Below are 27,801 nucleotides of genomic sequence, written 5' to 3' on the forward strand. Positions count from 1 at the left end.
GGTGTCCAGGCACGCTCTCAAATCCTCCCGTCCTTCCACCAGATTCTGTTTTTCCAAGGCGGACTGTACAGTTAGATCCTATTTTCATGACATCCTGTTCTTTTTTATTTTAATCACATAGAACACATTGCTTGGTTTTTCCCCCTACATATATAGAATAATTTTTGAGTGTGATTCTAGTTGTTTCCCTTTCCCACATCACTTTGATCATATTTGCCAGACTAAACATGCCTCCTAATCTGTAAGCTAAGGAGCTTCAGCAAGCTAAAGGCTACTGGTTCTCTGCAGATTTAGATCCAAAAGGTCTGAATTTTGTTACTGAGCTTCAAACTAACCACAGCAGGACAGAAAGAGTTTGCCATGGAAAGGCAGACAACAAAGAGCACCCACAAGAAGATATTTAGTGGTAGTAGATTATTAGGCTCAGGTATTTACGGAAGAGAGACAGGGTGCCCAGCTTCAAGAGACAGTTTCTTCATATGAAAAAAATCTCAGCTCTACTTCTAAATACAACCACTGACAACAACACCAGCCTGCTGCCTCGCTACAGCACTGTGTTTGACATTTACTTTTCCATTGCTAAATGGGGATGAACGGGTATAGACTAACAGTGGTAAGTGACTCTATACCATGGTCAATTTGGAAAAATAAAAAAAAAAAAAGCAAAGGGTAACCAAGAGTAAAAGCAAAAAAAGAATATTTAAAAGTGCTTTTGAGATTAGGCAGATGAAAGCATCCCCAGAGAAGCAGAGGGGGAAAGCAGCAGAGTTAAAGCTGAGGCAGAGACTGAAGATTGCACTGCAATCACTGTTTCATTTCCTGATCATATGAGGAAAGGACAAACTGCTGTCAAGGAAACTGAATTTGATTTTTTGTGAAGAGATAGTAGGAACTAGGACAAACCAGGCAGGTAACAAAAACACTGGGCCCTTACACACTTCAGCCCAATGGAAGAGATCTTCTGTGAGACTTGACTTGTTACCCTGGGCTGGAGGGCAGAAGTAGGTCCTGATCCCAGCTCAAATGTCCCTTGAGGGATGACACACGTCAAACTTCAGCTCTTTGTTTCTTTTGGTTATTTTTAAGCGAATTGTTTGGGAGCCAGTGGTATTTGTCACTCCACAGGCAGCACACCTCCAGTACAGAGCCAGAACACAATGACGTTGCTGTCACATGAAAGCAATGAAATCCAAAGACAATAGGGCATTTAAAAAGCAGCAGATGGCTTGGTGACTAGAAGAAAATCCTAGAAACACTTTACTGAAGAACACGAAGAGTTGCTGCAGAAGAGCCATGGGAGAAAGTAACAAAGGCTGTAGGTGTCATCACAGCACATCCTGTCTCCACTGTGAGCTGTAGCACATGAACGGGACAGGGCAGAAGACAGAAGGGAGTGGGAGGACTGTCAACACCAGCAGATACAATCTGCAAACCATGCAGCTTGATGTACTTGAAAATCACCTCTCCCTGTCAGGGGAAATGCCAGACATGCTCTCAGAAGAAATTCTCATAAGCCTCCCCGACCTAGGTAAGCATTTCATGCAAATTTCCCACGATGTTGTACAGTGAGTGCAAAATTCTTATACTATTTCCTGTTTTCTAGTTACAGAGACATAATCATTAGCCAGGTTTCCTTTGTCAACAGGTGTTGCCCAACTTTTCATAATTAAAAAAAAAAAAAAAAATCAATCCATTATTTTCCATCTACTAATCTTCTTACGAAAGAAAATGAAAATGGCATGAGCAAACAAAGCAGAACAAATGCACTGTAGAACACAAGTATTAGTAATCTTCAGTTAGGTAAGGGAAAAAAGGCAGATGGATGACATATTAGATATATTTATGATGTGAGTTGCAGCACTGCACAGAGCAATCCAAGCACACTTTAAAGGAGTTGGGTCTTGCAATCCTCCACCAGCCTGGTGCAAACGATGGAGTAGTTCCCCGGCCAGCAGCAGAAGTGGAACCGGTTTGCTTTGAAATGCCTCTCCCTTCATTCAGGTCATGAGGAGATAAACTGCCTCAGCTGCCAGTGGTCTAAGTTGACACCAGGTTAAACTCAGTGGTGGCAAGATCTTTTCCTTTTGCTTCTGGTGTGAACAATTATAGATAAGCAGTTGTGTGAGGGGTGAGATAATCCACTGAGTTGGAGAGGGCGAGAGGTAGAGAATCCCCATCAGAGTTGAGGAGGAGTTTCCTTGCTGCTCACAAGGAGAAGGGAAAGTTTTCAGCTCAGCATCAGCAGGAGCTCCTAACCCTGCGCTCCAAGAAAGTTTGTCATCTCTGGGTTCCATTACATGGGACAAACAAACTCGACGTGTTTTAAAAAACAAGAGTGTTTCCAGAGCATTAATGTTAAATAAAATAGAGTCTTTAACCCAAAGACTACATCTCTTTCCTCTCAGGACTGTGCAAAGGCCCTGTGGGAGTCAAAACTTGGTGCTCCCTCTCACCTCCAAGGGGCTGGGTGGTTACCAGGATTTGTCCTTTCCCGGTCACAGTGACAACAGCCCAGAGGAGGCACCCAGCCCACGTAGGGACAGGTGCAGGTCAGACTGTGCTTTGTCCACACACTCACACAAAACCTCTGTTTTGGGCTTAATTACTGAGGATTTGTGTTTCTTACAGAAAAATCGTGAAATTGCTTTCCCAGTAGCTTTAAAATCTCTGTGTTCCTTAGGAGGGCTCAAGGCATATTCAGACATCCTTGTTATACTTTACCCAGTGCATCCATGTTAGAATGCCCTATTTAAACTAAAAAAATGGCCATAACCTGCATATACAGCTCAGAAATAAATAAAATAAAATAAAATAAAATAAAATAAAATAAAATAAAATAAAATAAAATATAAAAGTAGTGCTGAAACCATCACTAAGAATAGCCCATTGGCTAATGTAAAATTGTGGCATTGCATTTAGGCTGTCCTATTAAGGATGAAAAAATACAGAAGTCAGATAAAAAGTGCTATGAAAGTCATAGATTTAGAAAGTTTAGCTGTACAAAGAGTCCTAATAGCTCTAGTCCCTGTATCACCTCCTTGTGAAGGAGGAAAAATTGACACAGTGACACTCTGCATTCAGAAAAAGAGCTAAAAAGTCCTAACAGACAAGAATTTATATCACAGATTAGAGAAAAAAAAATACAGAAGGGGTCTGGCTGTCAAGGAAATTCAGTAAAACATCCTTTTGTGGAGACCAGATGGTCTCCTGTGCTAGTGAATTTGGAAAGGCTGATTGGTCCACCACTACCAAGCTGAAAACCAGAGGTCTTGACAAACATTTGAATGTCTTCTACCTTTCCTAGTTATTATAATTTTAGAGTTCATGTCTCTAGCTCAGAGAGGCCAAGGGTTGTCCTTTTTTTATTTCTTTTCTTCCCCCTCTCCCCCCACGTTTTTAATATTTCCTTTCTAACTAGATGCAACTAGTTTTGATACCATGTTTACTCCTTCAGGGGGAGGTTCCTGTCTTAAATGAGGTATTCAAATGCTGAAATGAATTCACACAGAGAGCCAGTCTGTGGGGTCCTCCCATATATAAGAGAATGCATATATAAGTGAATTGCACTTTTGTTATTAAATCTACCTGATTGTTGAAAAAGATGGTTTGTTTTAAAAATTAGCACACAACCTTCAGCATCCTTCACATTTCAATATCCTTTTTTTTCCCCCTAAAATCAGTTTCCTTTCCACACTGATCATGTGGGAATTTCCCCTCATCACTCCCATAATTCTTTGGCATTATTACAGTATTGGACTACAATGGCATGTAGAAATCATAGTTTCAACCAGGGCCTCAGTGCAGCAATCACAGCAATCAACAAAGTTAGAAATATTCCTTGTTAAAGTCTAAATATAGGAAAGCAGGAAAGCATAAATAAATCATCTAATTTTGTAGCCAGGGAAGCAAAGCTCGAGGACATGCAGAACCAGCCCCCTGGAGCAAGTAAACATTTTCAAGAGTCTCCAAACAAGACTTAGCGCTACGTGACAAAACATCCAAAAACTGCAGTTCAATTTTCAGACATTTCTGTCCCACCTGAACTGCTGGTACTCAGAGAGTCCCTGAGCTGAGCACCACATTATGCACCTTCTCTTCCTCAGATCTGTCCAGTACAGTAACTTCGGAGTGGCTTCCCCAGTATTTGGCACATAGCTGTTATCATTACAAAGAGGAATAGATCCCATCTTCCTGCAGTGGCCCCCAGTGGCCCATAAGAAATTAGGAGAAGAAACAGTAAAATAAAACTAAACTTACCTTAAATCTTTTTCCTTCTGCTTTTCCCTTCTCATTTTCAACAAGTCAGCTTACCCAGGTTTTTCTATCAGTGCTTTGATCTTCAAACCAGTATAACATCTATGCTTATTTCACTTTCTATCCCTATTTAACCAAGCAGTGAGAGATACAGGACATTAATGTTTTGCTAAAGTCCTGTAGGTCTCAGTAGCTTTGGAAGGTGTTAGATGGGCAATGGGATCTTAACATTTTTCCTTGTTAATGACATGGAGTTGATAAAAGATGATGACTGCTAAATAAATACATGGCAAAAATTCCTCCTCTTTTTATCAAGTAGTAGTGATGCCAGATTCACCTTATTAAAAGGCTTTCCCTGATGAACAAATTCATTTAGTGCAAAGCTCTGGAGAGTGAACTTCTGGACTGCTTTAAGAATGCAACAAGAACAATAATGCTCTTTAGCACAGACAGGGTGGGGGGACAGACACGACAATGCTTTGCTATTTAAAACTTAGAAAAAATGTTTTACTGAGAAATTGTTGGGATTCCATGATATCACACATTCTTTGAAGGATGATTTTATGGATTTTCAGAGGTTATTTCAGTATTTGGCCATGCCTTTGCCCCTCTGGCAAAACACAATACTAACTTGGCTAGTAACACATCTCAGAATACAATAATTTAGACGTGTTTTAAGAAAGAGAGAGTTCAACAGCTACATTCCCTAAGTATATCATTTACTCTTTCCTTATTCTGTCACAGGCCTGAAAAGGAAAATCCAGCTTTCCTACCTGCATTTCTTCTCCAAACCGCAGTGTTTGGAGAAGAGATGTGAAGCTGAGACAATATGAAAATGCTGGGAGTGCTTCCAGAATCTTCAAGACAGTTGCTACCAGGCAATAGTATAAATAATTTTGTAGCTCTACAACCTCTGTCTCAAGAAGAGTTTTTCCTCCACTACCCTTAAACAAGGTTTACTTCAAAATCTTATTTTTCTGGCAGCCGGATACCTCAGAATTTTCAGCCAGGCCAAAAACACCTGCTACTTTTTGCACTACTGCTCTATCAGTGAAAACATCTCTTTTCCTTTCTGATGCCTGCTACTCTTCCATCCCCACATGGAGAAATGCTCCCAGCTTTGTATCAGAGGAAATTCCATCAATCTATTCTTACTTTTTCTGGCTACACCACTAAAGGAAATGCTAAATAACAACAGAATCAACAAATGAAGCCCAACTAGCATATTTTATTTTAAAACCCCTGCTTGCTTCCCCACTCCTGTTCTCTCTAGGACAACACCACTGAGACACACACACATTGCCTTTTCCCTTGCACCTGAGCACCAATATGTAAGACCTCTTTGCATCCTCGGGGTTCCTCCCCAGCAGTGAAGCTACAGAATAGTGCTCGGTGTTATACAAGGATTTTGAGCGGCCACTGACTCTACTGAACAATTTTGCTGATGAACTGTAATAGCTTTGGAAAGAAATGCACATCTTCTCTCAGGTACAAACTGTTCCTTAGAGATAAATAATTTTGTGAACCATGAAAATCACAGGGTCAGGTAATTTTTGCTGATCAGACACACAATCAGTTGATTAGCTCCAATTAGTTTAGAGTTTGAGTTCTTAATTCTTCAGCCACCTGCTCTCAGGGTCCTTTCAACACTTCCCATAAGGAAGTTCCTCAAAAGAAATACCTCAGGTGATATCCCTGAATTTTGTGTATATATCTTCCTTCAGGAATTAAGATCTGTATCACTTGTTACAAATACAGGAGAAAGAGGAAAATTCTATGGGGAAATGGACGGACATTTCATTCTCAGGGCAGAAGAAGCAGGTGCATGGTGCTGTGTAATAGTCATGGGTATTAAGGGAATCTAGAGGTACAGAGACTGTGTTCACACCAAATATGTTTAGGTACCAATATAAAAATCACTCATTTATATGATTTTGCTTCGTGTCCTGGTAAATTCAGTCTGGCAGAGGCTGAGATCTGCATCTCACAGGTGTGAGATGCCACCAGTTTTCTGCTTGGATACAACTTGCTTCACATCTCTCACTGCATTCCCCAAAACAGCCCTCCGTCTTTCCCCTTTTTACCCGGAACAATTGGGACTGCTCTGATGCTCACAGCAGGCCTCCATGGAGCACCCTATTTTCAGCTGTACTTACATACAGATGAGGATAAAAATAATTCAGGAGGGCAGGGTGATGATGTGTTTCCTGAAACAGATTCTTATAATTTAATTTGTTTTCACTGAAATCACCCCATGGACAAGATTACCACATAGCTCAAGTGCCTTAGTCATTAAAACACATGTGCACACATGAGGACCACCAGCTAAGAGACCCTTGATATCATACACATCTGAAAACAGGGCAGCTCAGGGACAAAAAAAAAACCCTTTCAGCACCAGTGAGAGCCCTGTCCCTGCTCAGTGCTCAAGCAAGGAAGCACATGCTGGAGAACTGTCATGGAGCTGTGCTTGGAGATGTGGCAATGCTGCTGCCATATAACATGTTCAGTTGTGCCAGATCTAATAAGGGTTATGCACTAGGGTGTCCCCTGCAACAAGCATTGTCCTAAATCTTGCATAAACCCTGCAATAATTTTAAATATCTCGATATGTTAATGCATTATCCAAAACGCATCCTCTCAAAATACTGACTCCTCGCAGTAAATGATGGGCACACTCAGAAAAATCCATGTTTATGACACCTTCAGGACCTTGAAATAGCTGTGGTATTTGCATGGAAAAGAAACAAATGCATACACGCTATTAAAAGGGTCTGTGATTTGACCCAAAGGGAAATTACGTACTAAGAGAAAAACTCTCTAAGACCTGCCAAAGGCATCTGTATGAAAAAGTAATGAGGCCCAGTTCTTTCTTTCAGTGCCCCATCAGGCAGCAGAGCAGTGAGGTGGCAGGAGCTATTTTAGTAGCACAGTCCCAAGTGTGGGTGTGTGCAGTGGCTTGTGCCAGCGGAAGGCAGAGAAACTCCTCACACCTAACGCTCCCAGTCATGCTCCTGACTGGGAGGAAAAAGCATCCATCTCCTCTCCAACACCACATATACCCTGCAGACACAAACCTAAACCTGGAAGGGGCAAAAACCCTCTTGGATCCCCCCTCACCTTCAGCTCCCCAGGTCCTGGTACAAAGCCTTGAAAGAAGCAGACTGTTCCTAATGCTACAACAGCAAAAATACAACAAAATTGAATGTTATGGTTTCTGAAATGCTTTTAGGTGTCTGAGGGCATCATCCAGCCACTGCTGAGGTACCACTGCCAACCTAGACATCTTCCTGCCTATTTGACCTTTCACTTGGAAGGAAAGTAGGAAAGGGATGTAGAAATACAACTGTTGTCTGACTTCCTACCAGCAAAATGCACAAGGGTGTTTCAAATGAGTTTTTTGGAAAATATTTCCCTAGAAATTTTGTGGGAGGACTTGAAGGGAGATGAGTGATACCCTTGATTTCATTTCAGGAAAACCATATGCTAAATTGTAGGAATTAATTTTCCTGGCTAATATTTTGACATTTCTACAATATGGTCAAAATTAAAATGATAATAACAGTATTTGGCTTGTTATCCTGCATGATGTCTGAATGTATAGTGGTGGGGGGAGTGCAGATCTATTCATTAGTGCAGATTTACATGAGATTAAAGCATTAGTTGTGTAGAAACCATGAGATATGGCTTAGAGTCGTCTTTCACTTCCGAGGAGGAACCACGGACACACCCCCTGGCAGCACCCACAGCTCAATAGAGGGAGAAAATCCTTAATGGGTGGAACTGCTCCAAACCCATTGCCATTTCACTCTCTTGTGCAGAATATCACCGTCACTTCACCAAAGGAAGAACTTTTTGGTCAAAATCCAAACGCTTCCCTACAAGTTAGAGGCTTTTTTTCATGTGTTTGTGCGTCCATAAGTCTCCAGCTCTGATCCAGGCAGGATGGTGCAAAGGCTCCGGGCCAGGGTTCAGGCTGATGCTCTCACTGGTCCTTCATACAGGATTGTTTCAAATTATGGGTCTATTTTACCCTCCTTGATTTATTAATTCAGCAGTTATCAGCTCTGCTAAGGGTGTACTCACCCTTACTCAAACTAATAGCACGGGATTCCAGTGGTGTAAGTAGAAATAAGATCACAGATTCGAAGTAAAAAAATCATAACATGACAAAGCAACTGCCAAAAATACTTCCATACGCACTGATCCTGCTCCTTCTGAAGCTGACAGAAACACTAACATGTATACCAAAGCTAATTCAAACATTAGAGAGAAACATTATCTCAGTAATTTACCCTAATTTGAGAGAAGCTGCTTGTTTTCTCTGGAGTGCTGCTGAAGTGGAAAGTTTTGGACTTTACGTCCTATAAGGCTGACTGGCACCAGGTGCTACCTATTTTTCCCCTCTCAGGAATCTGTATATTAAAAAATTATCACTTACTCTTAGGAAGACCTTGGGTCTGGCTGCCCAGGTTCACTCTGGATTTTTCTTTGTTGGACGCATTTTAAAAGCTATTTTTAAAAAAAACAATGTACAGGACCAAGGTCCATCCTAACATCATCCAAAATAGCAACCCTGTCTCTGGCCACCACAACCCGTTTTCTCTATAGTATGTCCAATAGTGCAGATTTTGGGTATCAGCACTGCCGGATAAAGGTTGTGATCTGATGCCCACTCAATTTGTTTTTAGAGACTGTACTACACATAAAACTAAATCTACCCTATCTCCACTCATAATTAGGCTGCAACTAAAACTCATAAATGCATCATGTAACTCACTTTCTTCAATTGGTTTGGTTCCCCAGGGCCCAAAGAAACAAGCAGCAGTAACAAAAATGAGTTTTGGTTACAGACACGAGAAGACACAGCTCTGACAACATGATATCCACTGATGAAGGGAATGTCACGTATCACCATGCAGCCTGTAGGACTTTTAAACACTGAGTGAACTTGAAGAAGAAACAGAAATTAAATTCTACAAATATTGAATTATAATTCTTGACTGGCAGCCAGCTGCTGCTTAGTTCCAATTAATAAGCAGTATGACAATGCTCACATCCAGCCTCAGGTGAAAACCAAAGGAGAAAGTTTGTCCAGCAGCTGTCTAAAGGAAATGTGTATGTTGAGAGTTTTCGTTCTTTTTTTTTTTTTTTTTTTTTTTTTTTTTTTTTTTTTTTTTTTTTTTTTTTGCAAGCAACTTCAAGGTGTTATTACTAAAGATATTACACTCTTTATTCTCTAGGTAAAATATACACTGAGAAACAACAGGTAGTTCAGATCATCACAGCACATTGTAAATGAGATCCTAAACTGGCAACTATAACCAAAGTACCTCCATGGGGGCATGAAAATTGGCAGAAGCATATTTCTAAAACTTCTGGCAGCAGCACCTCTTATGAAAGGAAAATATTTCCTTCTTTAGCAGATCATTTAGCAAAATCTTAGTACAGAACTTACTATAGCCAGGGCAATAAAATATAATTTTTTGCATTCCATAAAGTTGAAACTAAGTGTTAAATCCAGGTAATTTTTTTAAGAAAAAGTATTAAGTTCACTATCACTTCTGATTCAGTGTTTCTGGATTGTTCACAGCCTAAAACCTTTTTCATTAAAAAATTGCCTTAACTACATCCCATATTTCCCTGAGCTAACACTTTCCTGCCTTAATGATAATCTTATGTCTAATGCATAAAAGAAGTACCAGGAGATATTATTCTTCTCCTTCATTGTCCCTAAGAAGTGTGACTTCTAGATAAGTCAAAGCAGTTTTAAAAGCTGCACTACCCACAGACAGCTGGGTTGAAGGAGGCCTTTAAACTTGGACAGAGCCTTTTAAAAGTCATTACCTCGAATTACAGAAGAGCTGACACGTTTTAGCTCAGCATCTTCATGCTTTGAGCCCTGTGAGAATTATGGAGCTCTGATGTGTACGCACTCTGACCCGGGCTGCAACTCTGCCATTTTAAACCCCACCAAACCAGTGAAATGTCCCAGTCCAAGGGTGGGCTGAGGGGCAGAGCATCCACTTCGTTCCATGCCCCTGTCTGGGGAAGTGCAGCCCCATCCCGAGCCCAGCAGCTGCTGACATCAAGGGAGGGCAGGCAGGGACGAGCAGTGCCGGGACAAACCCAGCCAGGGCCAAGCAGCTGCACACAGGTTTTGCATGAGAGATGATGGATCAGAAGGAGCACAGACAAAGGAAATCCAAAGATCCATCATGGAATCCTGTCAGCTCCAGAGGTGAGGAGAGATGCTGTGCAGCAGGTGTGCAGCATCCAAAGCAAGCTGGGGCTAAGAGGGCTCCCCCACTGCCAGCAGAAAGATAAATCTGTCTGCAGGGTAGAAGAATGCTCAGGATGAAATATCAGAGCTGAGAAAAACACACTGACGTCTAAAGCATTCTCTTTTCTCTTTTGCCATGCAGCATATGCATCAGCTAATTCTTTTTATTTGTTTTAAAATTGATAGCATAAGGAAGCAGATGTTGCTCACCTCAACTGGGTTGAGTTGTCCTTACGTCCTATGTGGTCCCAGTGAAATTAATTATTGTTTTTGAAGAACAAGGCACTTCTTTACAAAGAAAATTGTAATCAAAAACTAAGGAATTATCTAACTTTGTATACCCAGACTCACATTATCTGCCATGATATTAAAAGAAAAAAGAAAAAAGGTTTAACAGTGAGATTAATGAGAAAATGTGTTTGCTACAGACAACATAACCAAAGACTGAAGGAGGTGACTGCTGACACTTTGTAGATGCATTACAAGGTAAAAAGTGCTTGGTGGAAGAAATACTGCATCGTGACAGTCAAAGCAGTAAATCTTTTTATCAATCCCCCAGGAAAAAAAAATCCCTTTGCCATAAGGAATGTGGCAAACAGAAAATTATTATAGGATAATGATATGCTGAGAATTAGCAAGAAGGCAGAGCAACCTGCAGACTGAGTTAATATTTTAACTCTAACTGAAAAGCTAAAGAATAATAGATGGTCCCAAAGCCCTGCAATTTAAAGCAAGCTGCACATTGTGAATGTTTTCTGATAACAATAGTTGAGAAAGGGGCAGCAGAGGTTCACAGAAGCAAAAACTTTCTCTGTATTCAATGCTTTTCAGCATGAAAAATTGAGTCGATATGTAATTTGGTATTTAATATACCCTTTGAGCATTGTAAACGTAAGGCAGTGTTGGCATTGGGGGATGATAGTGGCAAATGAAAGCAAAAATTACTCACAATAGAATGCAGCTAATTTGTGCATCATTAGTCTTCCTGCCCCACAATTTAAATGCATAATAACACTAGTCTCTCCCCGTGTCTCAGCAGCAGCTGAATAACAGTGCTGTTCTGTAATCTCACATTATATATTCAATTCTTTTGGAGGCAGGGCTGATAATACTAACAATTATTGAAATTGCTCAGTAATGCCTGCACAGAGCCCTGCTTGTAGTTGCTTTCAGAATCATGCTTTACTTCAGCCATCCAGATAGATGCTAGATGTCTTCCTTACAGGAGATTACATTTTTTCAGATTAAAACCTTCAGACAGGATAAATTACTTGCTTCAGAAAGTGTGGGCTTGTGAACAGGAATGTGTTTTTCTCTGCTAATCTTTTTGAAATGCTGCTACTTTCTGTGTGAGGGTGGCAGCTTGAAGAGGGCAGTAGGTGCTTTTCATGATCCCATATTGTTGTTGCCATCAGCAGAAGAGTTACGACATGAGAACTGAAAAATCACCAAAGCCTCAGCCTCATTTTGTCTTGCGGAATTGCCAGGGCTGAACTGCCAACAAACTCACCATCTGCTTGGTGCCACCAAGTGTGTTCTCACCACAGGAAGGCTTCACGCCTGTCAGCGGAGGACAGCCGGGCTGTGTACATCCCAAATCTGAAGTTTGGGATCTGGAGACTGGGTTGGGCTAGATAAGAATGAGACAGTCAGTGGGAAGGGGATTGTCCAGCTCTGCTCTGCGCTGGGACACCCTCATCTCAAGTTCTGGGGCAGCCTTTGGCATCATGATGTAAAAAAGACATTAAACTCCTAGACAGCATCCAAAGGAAGCCATGAACATGATGAAGGGTTTGGAGGGGAGGCCATGTGAGGAGCAGCTGAGGGCATTTGGTCTGTTCAGCTGGAGGAGACCGAGGGCAGAGCTCATTGTGCTCTTCAAAACCCTCACGAGGGAAGCTGAGAGGCAGGTCCTGACCTCTGCTCTGTGTGACATGGGACAGGACCTAGGGAAGGGCTGGAGCTGTGTCAGGGGAGGGTCAGGGTGGATATCAGAAAAGGTTCTTCCCCCAGAGGCTGGTGAGCACTGAACAGGCTCCCCAGGGAGCGGTCACAGCCCCAAGGCTGCCAGAGCTCCAGGAGCATTTGAACAACGCTCCAAGGGATGCACAGGGTGGGATTCTTGGGGCGTCCTGGGCAGGGCCAGGAGTACTCAATGATCCTTCCATCTCAGCTGGTTCTGTGATTCTACAGTTTGATTTTCTTTCCTCAGCTTCAGGTAACACACACAAACATACTAAAAGTCAGAGCATATGAAAGGCAGAGCAGCAGACAGCCAGCAGCTGGGATGGGGATCTGAATTAATTTCTCTTACACACATACATGAAGACACACTTTTTAAACATCTGATCACAGGCAGATTTTCCACAGGGTGCCTTGGAAGGCCTCTGCACACAGGACACCCCTCATGGACAGCTCCCCTCCTTCTGCTCCCTCTGCCCCCATCTCTTTGTACTGCCTGCTGCTCACATTTCTTCTGAAACCAGAGCAATTAGCTTTTTGCATAGGGCCTCTATGACATTACTGTCAGTGGTGCTGTACCTATTTTTTAATAGCTTCTGTCCAGTGAACAAATCAAAAAAATGAATACACACACTGCCTAGCTTGATTTCAGTTGTGCTCAGTGTATCTGCAAGTCCAGGTACTCAAGCCTCAGGTGAGGATGTAATTAGTGATCACCATTGAAAAGCTGGCTTTATGGGACCAGGGATCAGATAGGAACACACATGGGCAAGGAAAGCTATTTGTGTACTGTTGTTATTATTACTATTGTTGCAACTTAGTGGGCAGAGCTAGGTTTTCTATACACAGGATTGCTTGGTTTAACCACAAAAAAGCTGTATAAAATTTTTCAACAACAGAAAATTAATTTCCAGTCAACCTGCATCATTTTTTTCAGGTAGAAAATTTTTTTTTTTCATTTTATAATAATATAACTAATTTAGAGACCTTTTAAATGCCTTTAAGACTAACTCAATTTTTAAATAAAAATATAATTTCACACTAAGAAGTCAGTAGGTTTAATTTCAAAACTCATGAAAACCAAGCTCTTTCAGAGTTTTGCCATGGAAAAGGCCAGAATCCATACATTCTACAAGAAGTGGAAAAGTGCTGATGTGATGGTGGCAGCTTTCTGAAGTTGTATGTAAAAACCAGTGTGTTAACTGAGAAAGTTTTCTAAACAATAACACTCCCTGACCTTGAAGGTTTCAGAGTTTTTTGTTTTAAACCTAGTTTGGTGCATATATTGTTCTCTCCAATTAGTTGCAGCTCCCTGATGAACACTGTTATTTTTTAATAAAAGGTCTTGGTGTAGTGTTTTGAGTGCCCACTAGAATTATTTACTCTTTTTCTGCTGTGAGATAGGATTAAGAGAAGAGCAAAGCAGGCTCAAAACTTTAAGATTAATACTTAATAAAGAAACTTTATTTAAACAGAACTGAAAGGAAAGAAAAACAGTTAATTAAAATCAGAATAAAACTTTCAAAACACATTCTGTACCTCAGTCTTTCCCATCTTCCTACAGACAACGTATAGATACAAAACCTGGGACTTTTACTTTTAACATGTGTGTTCACAGAGGCGTATCCCGCTCCACAATGGGTTCAACAGGTTGTCAATCAGTGCAAAACTAGCACACTTGACTAGTTTGATTTCGAAGCAATTGGTAATTTTTATGGGGAAAAGTTAAATGAGAAACTTCCAGGATGTTAAAAAAATTAAATTGTTGATTTTCAACAAAATTGCAAAGGAAGAAGGCATTACATCTTGATGTCTCCATCAAAGGATCCTCCTCATCCTGCAGCATAGGTTTTTGATACTCAGACTTTTCTTCTGTGCCTCAGGCAACTACAGACTCAGTGTGAAGAAAGGCAGGGAAAGAACAGCTATATACAACTCTAAAAGCTGAAGTTAAAAAACTCTTGTTTTCCTACCAAGTTGAATATCATTGCCTCTTTTTGAAACTCCATAGCTCAATGCACTCCACCTGTTCCAAAATTTCACTGCTTTCACAATTATTATTCAGGGGAGACCTTGATTTTAGATATAAATTATCAATCTGAAGCACTCATACACACATATGCATGTGTGTTACCCTGGTTTTTCTGAGTTTCTTTATTAGCCTTTTGATTTTCATAAATGGAGTCAGATCTTTTAGTTACTGTAGAATATTAGAGCAGTTTTTCTACCTTTCCCACAGAAGTAATATAAACAAACCCTTTGTTTTTCATTCTTTGTCCTTTGTTTGCATATTTCTAACCTGAAAAAAATTGTAACTGACAACTCGTCTGGCCACTGAGGCTGAGGGGTGGAAACCCCAAAAAGCCAATCTTCTGCTAGACCCACAAATGTATAAAAGTAAAAGAATAAACAAAGGGGTCTTCTTCTCTCCACCCTTTCAGCTGGAAGCTGGATCAGAAGAACCTCTGCAGAAATCTCTTGTCTTCGTGTGATTTCTTTGTGGTTCACGGTGACACATGTGTATGGTAAAACACAAGTATAAATAAATAAATTTTAAGAATCCATGTTAGGTCATGGATTCAGGGTGCTGTTCACCCCAAATTCTAGATTAGGAGTGGGGTCATCAGGATGGCTGTCATGATTCACAGAATGACTGCCATGCTGATCACAAGTGCCTGAGATTTCTACCAGTCATTACAGCAATGCGGAGATCCTGAGAATTTAGTGGGAGAAAAGCCTGGGGGTCCCAGGTTGGAGCTTCTTAGATTGTAATATTTGTCAGCATGCAAACATTTCATTCTTCCTTCCCAGCCATTTCAAAGGAGTCAGAAAAGAGAGTCAAATCAAGATATTATTTCCATGGCACGTTTATAAATACTCAGTTCCATAAGACAGCAGATTCATAGAGCACTCCAAAGGATTGTCGTTGTTCAGGAAGAAGGCATCATAGTTGAAACATGCCTTTGGCTGTTGCAGTGATTTCCCTGGATTACAACTGAGCATACGCCAACAAGCTGGAAGGGTTCCATAGCATGGGAGTGAAATGTTTGAGGCATCCAAAGCTGTGCTTTAGCACATGTTCCTGCCTAAATCTACTCAGAAGAGAGTCCTTTCGGAGATGGACAGATAGTTCTGCAGTGTGAGGAAGCAATCATTTGTTGAATGGCAATGATGCATCTGTCTTGGTTTTGAAAGACAGTTGTCTGCCAGGGAAAGCTAGAGTCTCCTTTGGAATGGAGAATGTAAACCCCCTTCCCTCTAAATTATTATAATTTTGCAACTGGGGGCTTTCAGGTAAAGATATAGGAATAGGAGTAACAGTTATTTACTAGGAATATTTAAAAAAAAAAAAAAAAAGAAAAAAAAAAGGAAAATACAGATGTAGTAGTGGGGAAAAAAAAAAAAAAAAAAAAAAAAAAGGAAGTAAACGAAGATCCTGGAAAAACTCTGACAGGGTCAGGGATATTACATGGAACCCTGTTGGTTAGGGTGTTGGAAGCAGTCTAAATAAGTCTTCCTGGAGTAGCAGATGTGGTCCCGTGGAGTACAGATGGTCCTGTAGAAAGTCCAGTGGTGACAAGATGGGTCCGATCTTCCTCTGGGAATCCAGTGGAAAAACCGGATACCTTGTGTCCAGTCCCAGTTTTTATCTAGCTGGGAACAGCTGGCTTCTCCCCCACTGTGTGGAGCATCTTACAATGGGATGATGGAATGTGTCATGTCACTGGTGGGCCCTAATGGCTCATTATCAGAAGATGTCCCCCTGGAGAATGGAGGAGTGGTGAAAGAGATAAGAAACACTGCCCTACCTGGGTTTAATGGCTGGGCCATTAACAGAAGACATCAAGCCCCCTGGGGTTACAAGAGAAGGATAAAATATCTCCCAAAAAACAGCTTTCAACAGATGAAACAGAATACACATTTTTAGGTTACATAATCCAGTACAGCCTCTCACTGTTGTTCAAGTTGTGTGGAAATTAGAAACGTACAAACCAAAAAAAGTGAACTGAATGTAAACAGTTTATAATGTTACCTAGAAAATCTCAAAAAATCAGACATAGCAACTCCAATTGCTAACACCTCTTGAAAAGCTTTAAGTTCATGTGTTTACAAGCTAAGCAAACAGATGTGTATGGATTTTTTTTCAATATTTTGCTGAAAACTAAGAAAGGAACTGGACAGAACACAATGCCTGAGCCCTTGGGAGTGAATAGGCTGTGAAAAAAATTTTTATTACACCTTTTTAATTTCAGAGGCGAACCACCAGTAAAAAGAAGATTAAACAGGCAGAATTTGCTCTGGTTAAGTCAGAATCAACTTTACTTTTGCCTCTTTTAATGTTGTTCCAAACAAAAAAGAAGCCACTTTCAAACAGACATCAGAGAAAATATGAACTTGCATGAGAAATTTGATAAAGTACCACAAAGAGCTCAGATATAATAGGGGATTGTGATTCCAGGCATATTTCAACCTCATTGTCAGGGTGATTTCTCTCTATGGAACAGATTTATTTTCCTGTTGCACATTAAAAAAAAAAAAAAATTCAGAAGAAAAATGAGTAAAAGATTATATATATAAAACAGAGGGCGCATTTTAGAGGGGGCCGTAGAGTAAGCAATTTGGGAAGTCTCTACTTTCCAAGTAGCTCGGGCGTTGGGGGAAGGAAGAGGGTGATTCCCAGGTGCACCTGGGAATTAGGTTAAAAAAGGAGGCTGCGCCCTTCTCCCGGGTCTCAACAACTCCAGACACCCCTCAGGAAATGTCCCACGGCCTCTCCCTTGATTCGAATACCATTCGAGGATTCCTCTGTGTCTTTTCCGGACATAAACCTCTGGGGTTGTGAAGCTTTTTACACATGGGGAGATGTCCTAATCCCTCAGTGCCCTTTCTCAAGCTCCTCTCTGGTTTCTAGCACATCTGGAACCCCTTGAGCGCCCTTGCTGCTGCACGGATCTCCCACGGCTCTCTGCCAGCCGCACTCCAGAGCTCCCAGCTCCAGCTGGCAGGGCCTCAGCGCCCGCCCTGTGCCCTCCCGCCCCGACGGCCACAGCAGGCCCTGCTTGCTGCCCTCACGGCGGCACTCCTGGCCCCAGGGCTCTGCAAGGCCTTCTCCAGGGGCACCTTCTTGCAGCCTTTCAGGCCCTGCACGAGCCCCAGCAGAGACCTGCAGAGGGGCTGTGTACAAGGGCCTGCAGGGACAGCACCAGGGCCTCTGCCTTCCCACTGACAGAGGGAAGCTTAGGCTGGAGATGTGGAAGAAATTCCTGCCTCTCAGGCTGCTGAGGCCCTGGCCCACACTGCCCACAGCAGCTGTGGCTGCCCCTGGATCCCTGGCAGTCTTCCAGGCGGGGCTTGGACGGGCCTTGGAACAACCCGGCCTAGTGGAAGCAGTCCCTGCCCTTGGCAGCAGGGCTGCAACAAGACCGTTTCTAAGGACCCTCGCAAGCCAAGCTCTTCTGTGATTCTGTGATCACAGGGGCCGGCGCCAGCTGGGCTTAATTTCTCACTAGAACCAATTCAGCCCTCTGAGTCTGGCTGATGACAAGGACACAGTTCACAAGCCCGGATTCACAACTCTGGGTACTCTAGGTCTGCTTGAGATCAATAAAGTCTAGCACGATCCAGATTCTGCAATATACTAGTTTATTGAAGCAAGAGCAAAGCAGCTTCCGGCTTGCCGCTTCGAAATGCGCTAACTATAGAACAGAATCGTGTGTCCTCAACACACAGAGACACCATCTATGGCTTTATTTGTATATAAAAAAAGAATATCACAGTAGAAATATTGCTATTTTATAGCTATAGGTTATATACGTAATAAATACGTAATAAATATCTACTATATGGTAGAAATAGACCTATTTCATAAAAATCTTTCCAGATATAAATGCATTAAGAGCAATAATTGTGTCACAACAGACAGTGACACTAAATACCTGCTCTATTGTATTGTTTAAAGAAAATGACAGGTTCAACTCTTCAGAATAATTTTTACAATGATAAAATAATTACAGATTTCATAGCTTGGATCTTACTTCTGTTACTGGTCTTGCATTTGATATTTTACTTTTTGATATGATGATTCATAAGCTTTAGAGTATATTCTATATTATACATATATATATATATATGACATAAAAATCTAGATTCTTATATATACAAAATGTCAGGTTAGCTGCAACACAGTTGCTGCAATGCTGACCCAAAGGTTTCCCTTCCGGGGGCAAGGAGAAACACTTTCCATTGACTGATCCCGGGATCACTCAATGCACGGAGATTCTCCTTGTCCCCAGGCATTGCCCAGAGATCTTGGAGTCTCCCACACCAGTGATAATCCACACCCATCTGAGTGCTTTTGCTCTAGAGAAAAGGCGTGGCAGCAACTGCCACCGCCGATGGAGCAGTGCTTTCTCCATGTCCTGCATGCTCAGGTCTGTGTCAGCCTCTCCTCAGGCTCTAGATTCTCCGCACAGACCCCTGAGAGCAAAACCAGGAAGAACAGGATTTCGTCTTGCGTGGTCCTGGATCTCTGGAGCCAACCAGTGCTGGGGAGACTGTTGAGACGACACTGCTGCTGCTGATGGCTTAGTGTGGCTAGGCAGCGTTTTCCCTTCCCTCACTGTATCCCACATTCTGTCCTCTTTTCCCATGCGCTGTGAGGTGGTTGTCTGCCACCACGTGCAAGCCTCACAAGCACAGCTCTGTGCAGGAGCACCTCTTTCACTCTTCATCGTTAATGATTCGCATGAGCAACTGGCGTAGATCCACGTACTGACTCATGGCCTTGGAGTGGGCAACTGGATCCATCGCCAGGTCATGGAAGAGATTGGAGCTCCCAGCCATTAGGACATCTGGGGGCAAACTGATCCACGGAGGAAGCCTCTGGTTGCCCACAATGAAGTGGTTGAGGCGCCTCACTTCTACACACGTGCGCAGGCTCTCGCTGATATCCATCAGTCGCCTCACAAAATGTCTCCTGCGCCACCATGGTGGGGGTAAGATGCTCAGGAGGTGCATGACAATCGTCTTTGTGGTGTAGGTAGAAAAACCTAAGCCCAGCTGAAGACAGGTGAAGAACTGCAGGCTTTTCAGGTACAAGCTGTCAGGAGGGGCCTGCATGGCTATGTACTCGAAGAATTTCACCTCTGCCACGGCAAAAGACTCTGGCCAGGTAGTGCTTGAGGTGTGGCCATGCCTAGGCTGGCTGCTTACAAAGACATCTGAGGCTCCTTCCCGCACCCCAAACAGCATCTCAATCCGGTAGCTTTCTATGCCATTGCTCACCTTGAACTGGCAGGAGCGTCTGGAGGGCAGCAGCACTAAATGCCAGCTGTGTGCCTGAGGCAAAGCCGGCCAGATTGCTCTCACCAGTTGGCAGAACCAGCGGGCAGTTTTCTCCACATCCAGGTAGGAGTCCTTGCACAGGGTGTGGAGGAGGCTGGGATCCTGATACGTCTTCAGCTCCTCCTTGGGATGGTGCAAGAAGCACAGCATGTTGTTGCCCTGCTGCTCCTTCGTACAGGTGCACTCCTGCTGCACGCGGATGCGGAAGTTCCTCGTGTGCCTCTGCCCTGCAGTCTCCTGCTCCACGTGGAAGCTGTGCCCTCGGGGAGGAGTCATGGGTACGAGCACCTGGTACACAACATCCTGCTCACGGGGACTCCAACCTTCAAAGGCACTGCCCACCCCAATGGCTCGATGCAGGACTGGGTAGAAACTGTTGGCCAAGGCGTGTTGAAAGTAAATTGCAAAATTTTTCATCAAGGTGCTAGTCCACCTGCATCCTTTCTTCAGGTCCTGCACAGGCCACTGGATGCGCTCCATTACCCTTCTTCCAATGTCATCGTCAAGATCACGATTATCGACTTCATTTCCAACATCATTGTTGGCTGCATTTGCAGCCTCGTTGCCAGCTTCATTTCCAACACCACCTTCTTCATTTGCGGCAGCATTGTCCACTTCCTGGGCATTGCCATCACGGTCGTTTTCTTCCCTGTTCACATCATTCTCTTGTTCTTCTTCATTTCCACCATCTTCTTCGTTTGCACCCACATTTCTGCCTTCCTCTTCGTTTGCACCATCATTTTCTTCTTCATGCTCCTCTCTCCTCAGGCTCTCTTTCCACCAGATGTACCACAGCGCCGAGTAAAAGAACACGAGCCCAGCAACAGCCAACACCTGCCTGTGCTGCAAGGCAGACCACAGCACGTCTCCCCAGGCCCAGACACCCTGCTTCAGGGCCAGCTGCTCCACCTCCCGCTCCAGACGAATTTTCTCCTCTTCCTGGAACTTGGCACGTGCCTCCATTCGCAGACGTGTCACCTCGTCCAAGCCATCACCCACGGGCTGTGGGTACTGGAGGACGCTTTGCAAGAGCAAGAACCACAATACCCAGGCATCCATGGTCTGCAGGAGGAGGGAGAGAAGGCTTTGAGAGGGGCTGCGAGGGAGGCAGCTGGCAGTGGGGACAGCAGGGACAGCGTTGCCAGGGATCTGGGCACAGGAAGGACAGGGCCCCAGATGGCAGGCAAGCAGTGAGGCCTGTCCTGCTGCCCAAGCAGCAGCAGCAGCAGCAGCAGTGTTCCCTGCCCAAGGCTCTGTCATAAGGGGCTGTCCCTGCATGCAGGGGGAGAGCCCAAGCCCGGGTGCAACCTCTTTACCCCAGCCCTTGTCCCCAGCCCAGCCTCCCCACTGTGTGTGCACTCACCACTTGCCCAAGCAATGCACGGCCAGCCTTACATGCTGGGGCCTTTGAATAGCTGCCCCCATTGTGACATGTGCCCCGTGATGTCACAGGTGTCACAGGACACCACAGCCAGGCCAGGCCAGCCCCGCCCTTTGCCCCCACCCCAGCTCAGCCAGTCAGAGTGGCTCTGGTGCACGGGTTAAGGCAGCCTTGGAGTGAATCTTCTTCCAACTACTTCTCTTGGTCTTTCCTTTGTCTTTCTTATCAGCTGCCCTCTATTGGCAATCTCATCGATATCCAGGCTGGAAGGCAGCCTTGAGGATCATTGCATCTAAGCCCTGACTCCATGCTGAGCTACAGTTCAATCTCGGAGCCGTCGAGCTTGGAAAAGACCCTGAAGATCACACAGTCCACCTGCAAACTTTACGCTGCCTACTCCACCAATCAATGGTGTCCCCAAATGCCACACCCACATGACTTGGAAATCTCTCTGGGGTGGTGCAAATTCCCTGGGCAGCCCATTCCCAAGACTGATATGCTTTTTCTTGAAAGAGTCCAATCAATCTAAAGCTCCCGTGGCACAACTTGTGGCAATTTCCTCTGGTTATATTGTCTGTTCCATGGGCGAATATAATGCCACTGACCTGGCCACAGCCTCCCTTCAGGAAGCTGTGGAGAACGATAAGGTCCCCTCTGAGGTGCTTTTCCACTTTTGTAAACACTCACAACTCCCTCAGGCCTTCTTCATCAGACTTGTGCTCCAGACCCTTTGCCAGCTCCATTCCCCTTCTGCGCACACACTCAAGCACCTGCGTGTCTTTCTCGTTGTGAGGGGACCAAAACTGAATGCAGCATTTGAGGCACAGCCTCACCGGTGCCCTGTGCGGGAGAACAGTCACTGCTCAGCTCCTGCTGGCCACACTGCTTCTGACAGAAGCTGGCATGCCATTGGCTTCTTGACAATTTCCAACCCCTCTTCCCCCAGCCCGTAGCACTGCATGGGGTGGGAGAGGCCAAAGTGCAGCAGCCAGCCTTCTTCCTTCTCCTATCCCATACAGGTGGACTTGAGCCATCAATTACACTACTCCAGATCCCTGAGGAGAGCCTTCCTACCCTCAGGCAGATCAACACTTCTGCCCTACTCATTTGCATTTCCATTTAACTCCATTCACTGACTTTCACTTCAAACCCTCTCCCCATGTGCCAGGACGTCCCTGTGCATTTGGCTAACCTGCAAGGCCGCGCTGTGGCGATGGGATCCCTGCAGCCAAGAAATGCCCTTTTACCCCAGAGCCTTCCATGGCACTGGCAGCACAAGTGAGAGCCCTATCCTGGCCTTGGCCTTTGCCCTCAGCAAGGTCCCAGTTTGGGCAAAACCTTGAATTCCCCGTGAGGTGAAAAACAAATGAAGGTGTATGGGGAGAGGGCTGCTAGGTCAGTGTGTGCTGAGCTGCTTCTGTTCCGCTTGAATTTTGGATACCTTTGACTGGCACTTGCCTACAGGGAATCCTTCATCCCACACTGAACTCTCTCCTCCAGGGTTTTTATCACTCCCAGTTGCCCTCCATGTGCCTCCCAGGAAAATAGCTGCAGCAACAAGGTCTGTCCCTGGGGCCGTCTAGAACAGGTTGGGTGCTGTCCTCTTCTCTGAGCATGCTCCGGATGGGGCAAAGAAAGTCACTTGAATATACATTTCCCTCTCACAAAGACCGCTTCCTTGCAAGATGTCTTTGCCTATTTTAATCGAATACCATTTGGCAAAAGAAAGGAATATCAGCCCTGACATCATCTTGATCTCATGGTGAAGAGGTCAGGAAACATCGACTAACCTGTATTAAGTGCAGTGGAAATCTTCCTCTAGGATAAGAACTGAAAGAGAAAAGAAAAGGACAACCCTATCCGGCTTTGGCAACGCCTGGCTAACATGGGTAAATGACTTTTTAACTCCACGGTTGCTTCTCACCTCTAGAAATCTCAAGTGAGGTGCTTTGTTTCCTGTGAAGTAGCCATGAACTCAGAGCAACAAAGACTTGGGCACATGCGCTGGTTGGTGAAGAAAAGTTAGGCGAGCTCAATCTGTTGGGCTTGGCCCAAGCAAAACTAAAAAGCATGTAAAAAGACCTTGAAAGATAAGCTGGAGAACTGCAAAGCAGGAATACCACTGGAGCAAATGAGATGGACCCAAGCAGAAGAAAAGTTTGATGAAATCTCCAATAAAAACAGAGCACTGCTGCCGTTTGTCACACGGAATGGCTCTGCCCCCTCTGCTGCAAACTTAGAGCACAGAGCAACTCAACAGGCCGTGTCAGGAAACAATTCCTCCAAGCAGGCTCTGATCAGAGGTGAAAAGCCCTGGAATATCCTGAGTGAGTAGAAGGCAGGTGTTCTCATTGGGCTAGCTTAGAAATTCAGAGGAACTTGGATAAAAGGTAAAGGGACGAGAAGGTACAACAACCCTTCTTCTTCAATTGGTTGCCAAAACCTAACGTGGACCTAACCTGCATGAGCTGCTGTGAAGAAAATACCTCAGCCCAAACCAGTGCACACCTACCTCACAGAAAGACTGCGCACATCAGTTAAGTGCCATTTCTGAAGCACTTCAGGGGCCTCCCAAAAGAAAAACAAAAAGTACAATGGATTTCTTATGGAAAGTGCTTGTTCTTGGGAATTACCAAACAAATAGAAATGACAATGGGGAGCTTGGCAGTGGTTAAACACTGCCAGGGAGTCCTCCCTCCTCACCATTTGGATCCTGAAAACAAAGCTTGTCGATGGGAGAGTGAATGAACACACTTGTAACGGAAGAGAGGAGCGGTGGCGTGAGGCTCGGTGGCTGACACTGCATGGCTGCAAAATTGGCCTCATACTATGCCAGGAGCAGCTGCGTGCCCCAGAAGAAGACTATTGCTCAGTAATGAAGAGGTGGCTCTCATTCCACATGTAGGATCCGGACTGGTCGGGGAAGCTCTCTGAGTCCCTCTGGCAGTAAAGTGGCCCAGAGGAAGAGATTCTACAATCCCTTGTTGGAGCTCACTCTTTGTTGGTGTTTTCCCCTCTGTCCAACGGGCTCTCGAGACCCATCCTACACCTTTTGTCACCTAAAAACTGTGAGTGCACTGAGATCAACTCACTTGTGCATTTGCTGTCTTCTGCTTCAAGCCTTCCATGAGCAGCAGCCTCCCAGCGCCTTCCTCACACATCACTGATGTTTCTGCAGCCCGTCAAGAGCTGTCATCGGAAAATCCATCCAGAGATGCTGAGAAATCAAATGTGTCCCCTCCAAATTGCCCTATCACTACTGAAACTGGCGCAGAAGTTTCGACTTTCCCCTCCAAACAATCCCCTTGAGAAAGACTTTTGACCAGGCCTTAAACTGCCTGTAAGAATTCAATGTTTTACTCTCCACTGTCATTCTCCATTCATGGAGGAGAGGGGGCTGAAAATGAAAACTTCAGTCCCCTTTATTAAACCCTTGGCTCATGAAGCCAACCGACTATAAGGAGGGACTTTTTTTCTTCAGACAAAGCAAGTGGAGGAGCACAGGAAAAGAAAGCCGAGGAAGTAGACAAGTGAGCAAAGATAAACAGTAAGTTATTTTGCATGATTTCACATTTTATTTCCTTAACAGACAACTCACATTTCCAAAGTTTTTCCCGTCCAAAGACTTTAGCACTACAGTCCCATTCTCATCCTAAAAGACCACATATAAATCCTGTTCTTTTCTTTCCTAGTTGTTTTCTAGGTACGTGTTGAGGTAAGTCTCCTGTAGATTTCCCCCCCGACCCCAAGCTGGCTAGGGATATAATGCTCAGAGATACTTAACCTGGACAAAAGAACTGATAACTTAAGTTTTTGGGGGGAGGGAAAAAAGCTCCGGAAGAGCTGAGTGTGGGGGGGGTATCATCGCGCTCTCTTCTCTTCCGTGAGGATCACCGATCAGAAGAACGGCTGGCTGCTGAGTCCACGGGTAACGGAGGGGTCTGGCCCTGGGAATTCTACCATCTGTTGGAGCACCCAGGAATTCGGAGTTTTCTTCGCTGTCCTGCTGGATTTTGGGTGAGCCTGGGTCTCGCAGCTGCAGCTTCTCCGGCACTGCCACCCCTGCCTGCCGAGGACACCCCCTGCCTGCGGAGGACAGTCCGCCGTGCCCGGCTTCCAGCCATCAGCGCCGGAGCTTCCACCGTTTGCCCTCGGGGTTCTTGGTTCTGTTCGACTATTGTTATAATTGCTGTTGGTTTTTTTGTTTGTCCTGTTATATTTACTAGTAAAAGACTGTTATTCCTTTTCCCCATAGCTCTGACTGAAAAGTTTTATTTTTAATTTTCCAAATTATAATAACACGGAGGGAAGGATTCAAATTCCTCATTTCCTAGAGAGGCCTGCCTCTCCATAGCAGACACCTGTCTTTTCAAAACCAAGACAGTACGTTATTTATTGGTGATAAAGCAGTTTAGTTTGCTATGCTCCATTAAACGGAATTATGGTCTCATTCTTTTGTGTTGTCTACGTCTGGCAATAACTGATCTAGAAAGCAAATTGCAACAAGAGGGCCTAAGAAGTAAGGGATCCTAGAAAGAAACTGAACATCCCCTTTGAGATGCACCCATAAATACAAGAATGTCCTATATGAATGACCCGTCCCATAAAACGACAGTCTTGCCTACTAGCAGCTCTAAAAAGTGCACTATGGTTTCAGGCTTGCTGCTGTTCTGAAGGATGAGCATGACAGCCCCCTCTTGCTTCCCCGCCACCACTTGTGTACCAGACAGTCTGGGAGACTGCTCGTTTTTTCTGCTCCAGAAAGAGGTTCCCAGCGCAATTACAAGACCTTCTGCATTAGAAAGATGTATCTTGTGTGACCAGGTCCACATATACTGGTCAGTCTTTTTGTGCATAAACACGCACAGCTACACAGACTGCAGTGATCAACAGCCTTCTGAGAGTCACAGGCTGGTGTTGTAGGCCTTCCTCCTGCTTCCTACCCAAAACCACTCCAGCCCATCACCACCACTACTGAGCTTTAGAGAGTGGAAACCCCCCCTACACAGAGATGGCAACCACAGTGCCTCTCCTTCCTTGCCCGTGCCTTCTGCAGGGTTTTATATATATATATATATATATATATATATATATGTAAAACAGAGGGTGCATTTTAGAGGGGGCCGTAGAGTAGGCAATTTGGGAAGTCTCTACCTTCGCAAGTAAGCTCCGGGCAGTTGGGGAAGGAAGAGGGTGATTCCCAGGTGCACCTGAGGAATTAGGTTAAAAAAGGAGGCGGCGGCCCTTGTCCTGGGCCTCAACAAAATACTCCAGACAAACAAACCCCTCAGGAAATGTCCCATGTGGCATCTCCCTTGATTCGAATACCATTCGAGGATTCCTCTGTGTCTTTTCCAGACATAAACCTCTGGGGTTGTGAAGCTTTTTACACACGGGGAGATGTCCTAATCCCTCAGTGCCCTTTCTCAAGCTCCTCTCTGGTTTCTAGCACATCTGGAACCCCTTGAGCGCCCTTGCTGCTGCACGGATCTCCCACGGCTCTCTGCCAGCCGCACTCCAGAGCTCCCAGCTCCAGCTGGCAGGGCCTCAGCGCCCGCCCTGTGCCCTCCCGCCCCGACGGCCACAGCAGGCCCTGCTTGCTGCCCTCACGGCGGCACTCCTGGCCCCAGGGCTCTGCAAGGCCTTCTCCAGGGGCACCTTCTTGCAGCCTTTCAGGCCCTGCACGAGCCCCAGCAGAGACCTGCAGAGGGGCCGTGTACAAGGGCCTGCAGGGACAGCACCAGGGCCTCTGGCTTCCCACTGACAGAGGGAGGCTTAGGCTGGAGATGTGGAAGAAATTCCTGCCTCTCAGGCTGCTGAGGCCCTGGCCCACACTGCCCACAGCAGCTGTGGCTGCCCCTGGATCCCTGGCAGTCTTCCAGGCGGGGCTTGGACGGGCCTTGGAACAACCCGGCCTAGTGGAAGCAGTCCCTGCCCTTGGCAGCAGGGCTGCAACAAGACCGTTTCTAAGGACCCTCGCAAGCCAAGCTCTTCTGTGATTCTGTGATCACAGGGGCCGGCGCCAGCTGGGCTTAATTTCTCACTAGAACCAATTCAGCCCTCTGAGTCTGGCTGATGACAAGGACACAGTTCACAAGCCCGGATTCACAACTCTGCGTACTCTAGGTCTGCTTGAGATCAATAAAGTCTAGCACGATCCAGATTCTGCAATATACTGGTTTATTGAATCAAGAGCAAAGCAGCTTCCGGCTTGCCGCTTCTAAATGCACTAACTATAGAACAGAATCATGTGTCCTCAAGACACAGAGACACCATCAATTGCTTTATTTATATATAAAAATGAATATCATAGTAGTAATATATTTTATAGCTATAGGTTATATATTAAATAAATATCTTCTATATGGTAGAAATATAACTATTTCATAAAAATCTTTCCAGATATAAATGCAATTAAGAGCAAAAATTGTGTCACAACAGACAGTGACACTAAATACGTGCTCTATTGGTACTGTTTAAACACAATGACAGATTCAACTCTTTGGAATAATTTTTATAATGATAAATAATTACAGATTTCATAGCTTGAATCCATTTATATTACTGGCTTGGCATT

The 27,801-nt window shown here is 44.5% G+C and overlaps 1 protein-coding gene across 1 annotated transcript; it reads right to left on the reverse strand.

Annotated features, from left to right (window-relative positions):
• Positions 1 to 19,219: 19,219 nt before the first annotated feature.
• Positions 19,220 to 20,902, reverse strand: LOC131378804 (inositol 1,4,5-trisphosphate receptor-interacting protein-like 1). The gene has a single exon (XM_058424404.1). It carries the CDS (start codon positions 20,900 to 20,902, stop codon positions 19,220 to 19,222), a length of 1,683 nt encoding a protein of 560 aa, XP_058280387.1.
• Positions 20,903 to 27,801: the final 6,899 nt, after the last annotated feature.

Source organism: Hirundo rustica, unplaced genomic scaffold, assembly GCF_015227805.2.
Source record: "Hirundo rustica isolate bHirRus1 unplaced genomic scaffold, bHirRus1.pri.v3 scaffold_353_arrow_ctg1, whole genome shotgun sequence".
Classification (NCBI taxonomy): Eukaryota; Metazoa; Chordata; class Aves; order Passeriformes; family Hirundinidae; genus Hirundo; species Hirundo rustica.

Coding starts and splice junctions, on each gene's coding strand:
- LOC131378804 (XM_058424404.1), bottom strand. CDS start 20,902: ATGGATGCCTGGGTATTGTGGTTCTTGCTCTTGCAAAGCGTCCTCCAG.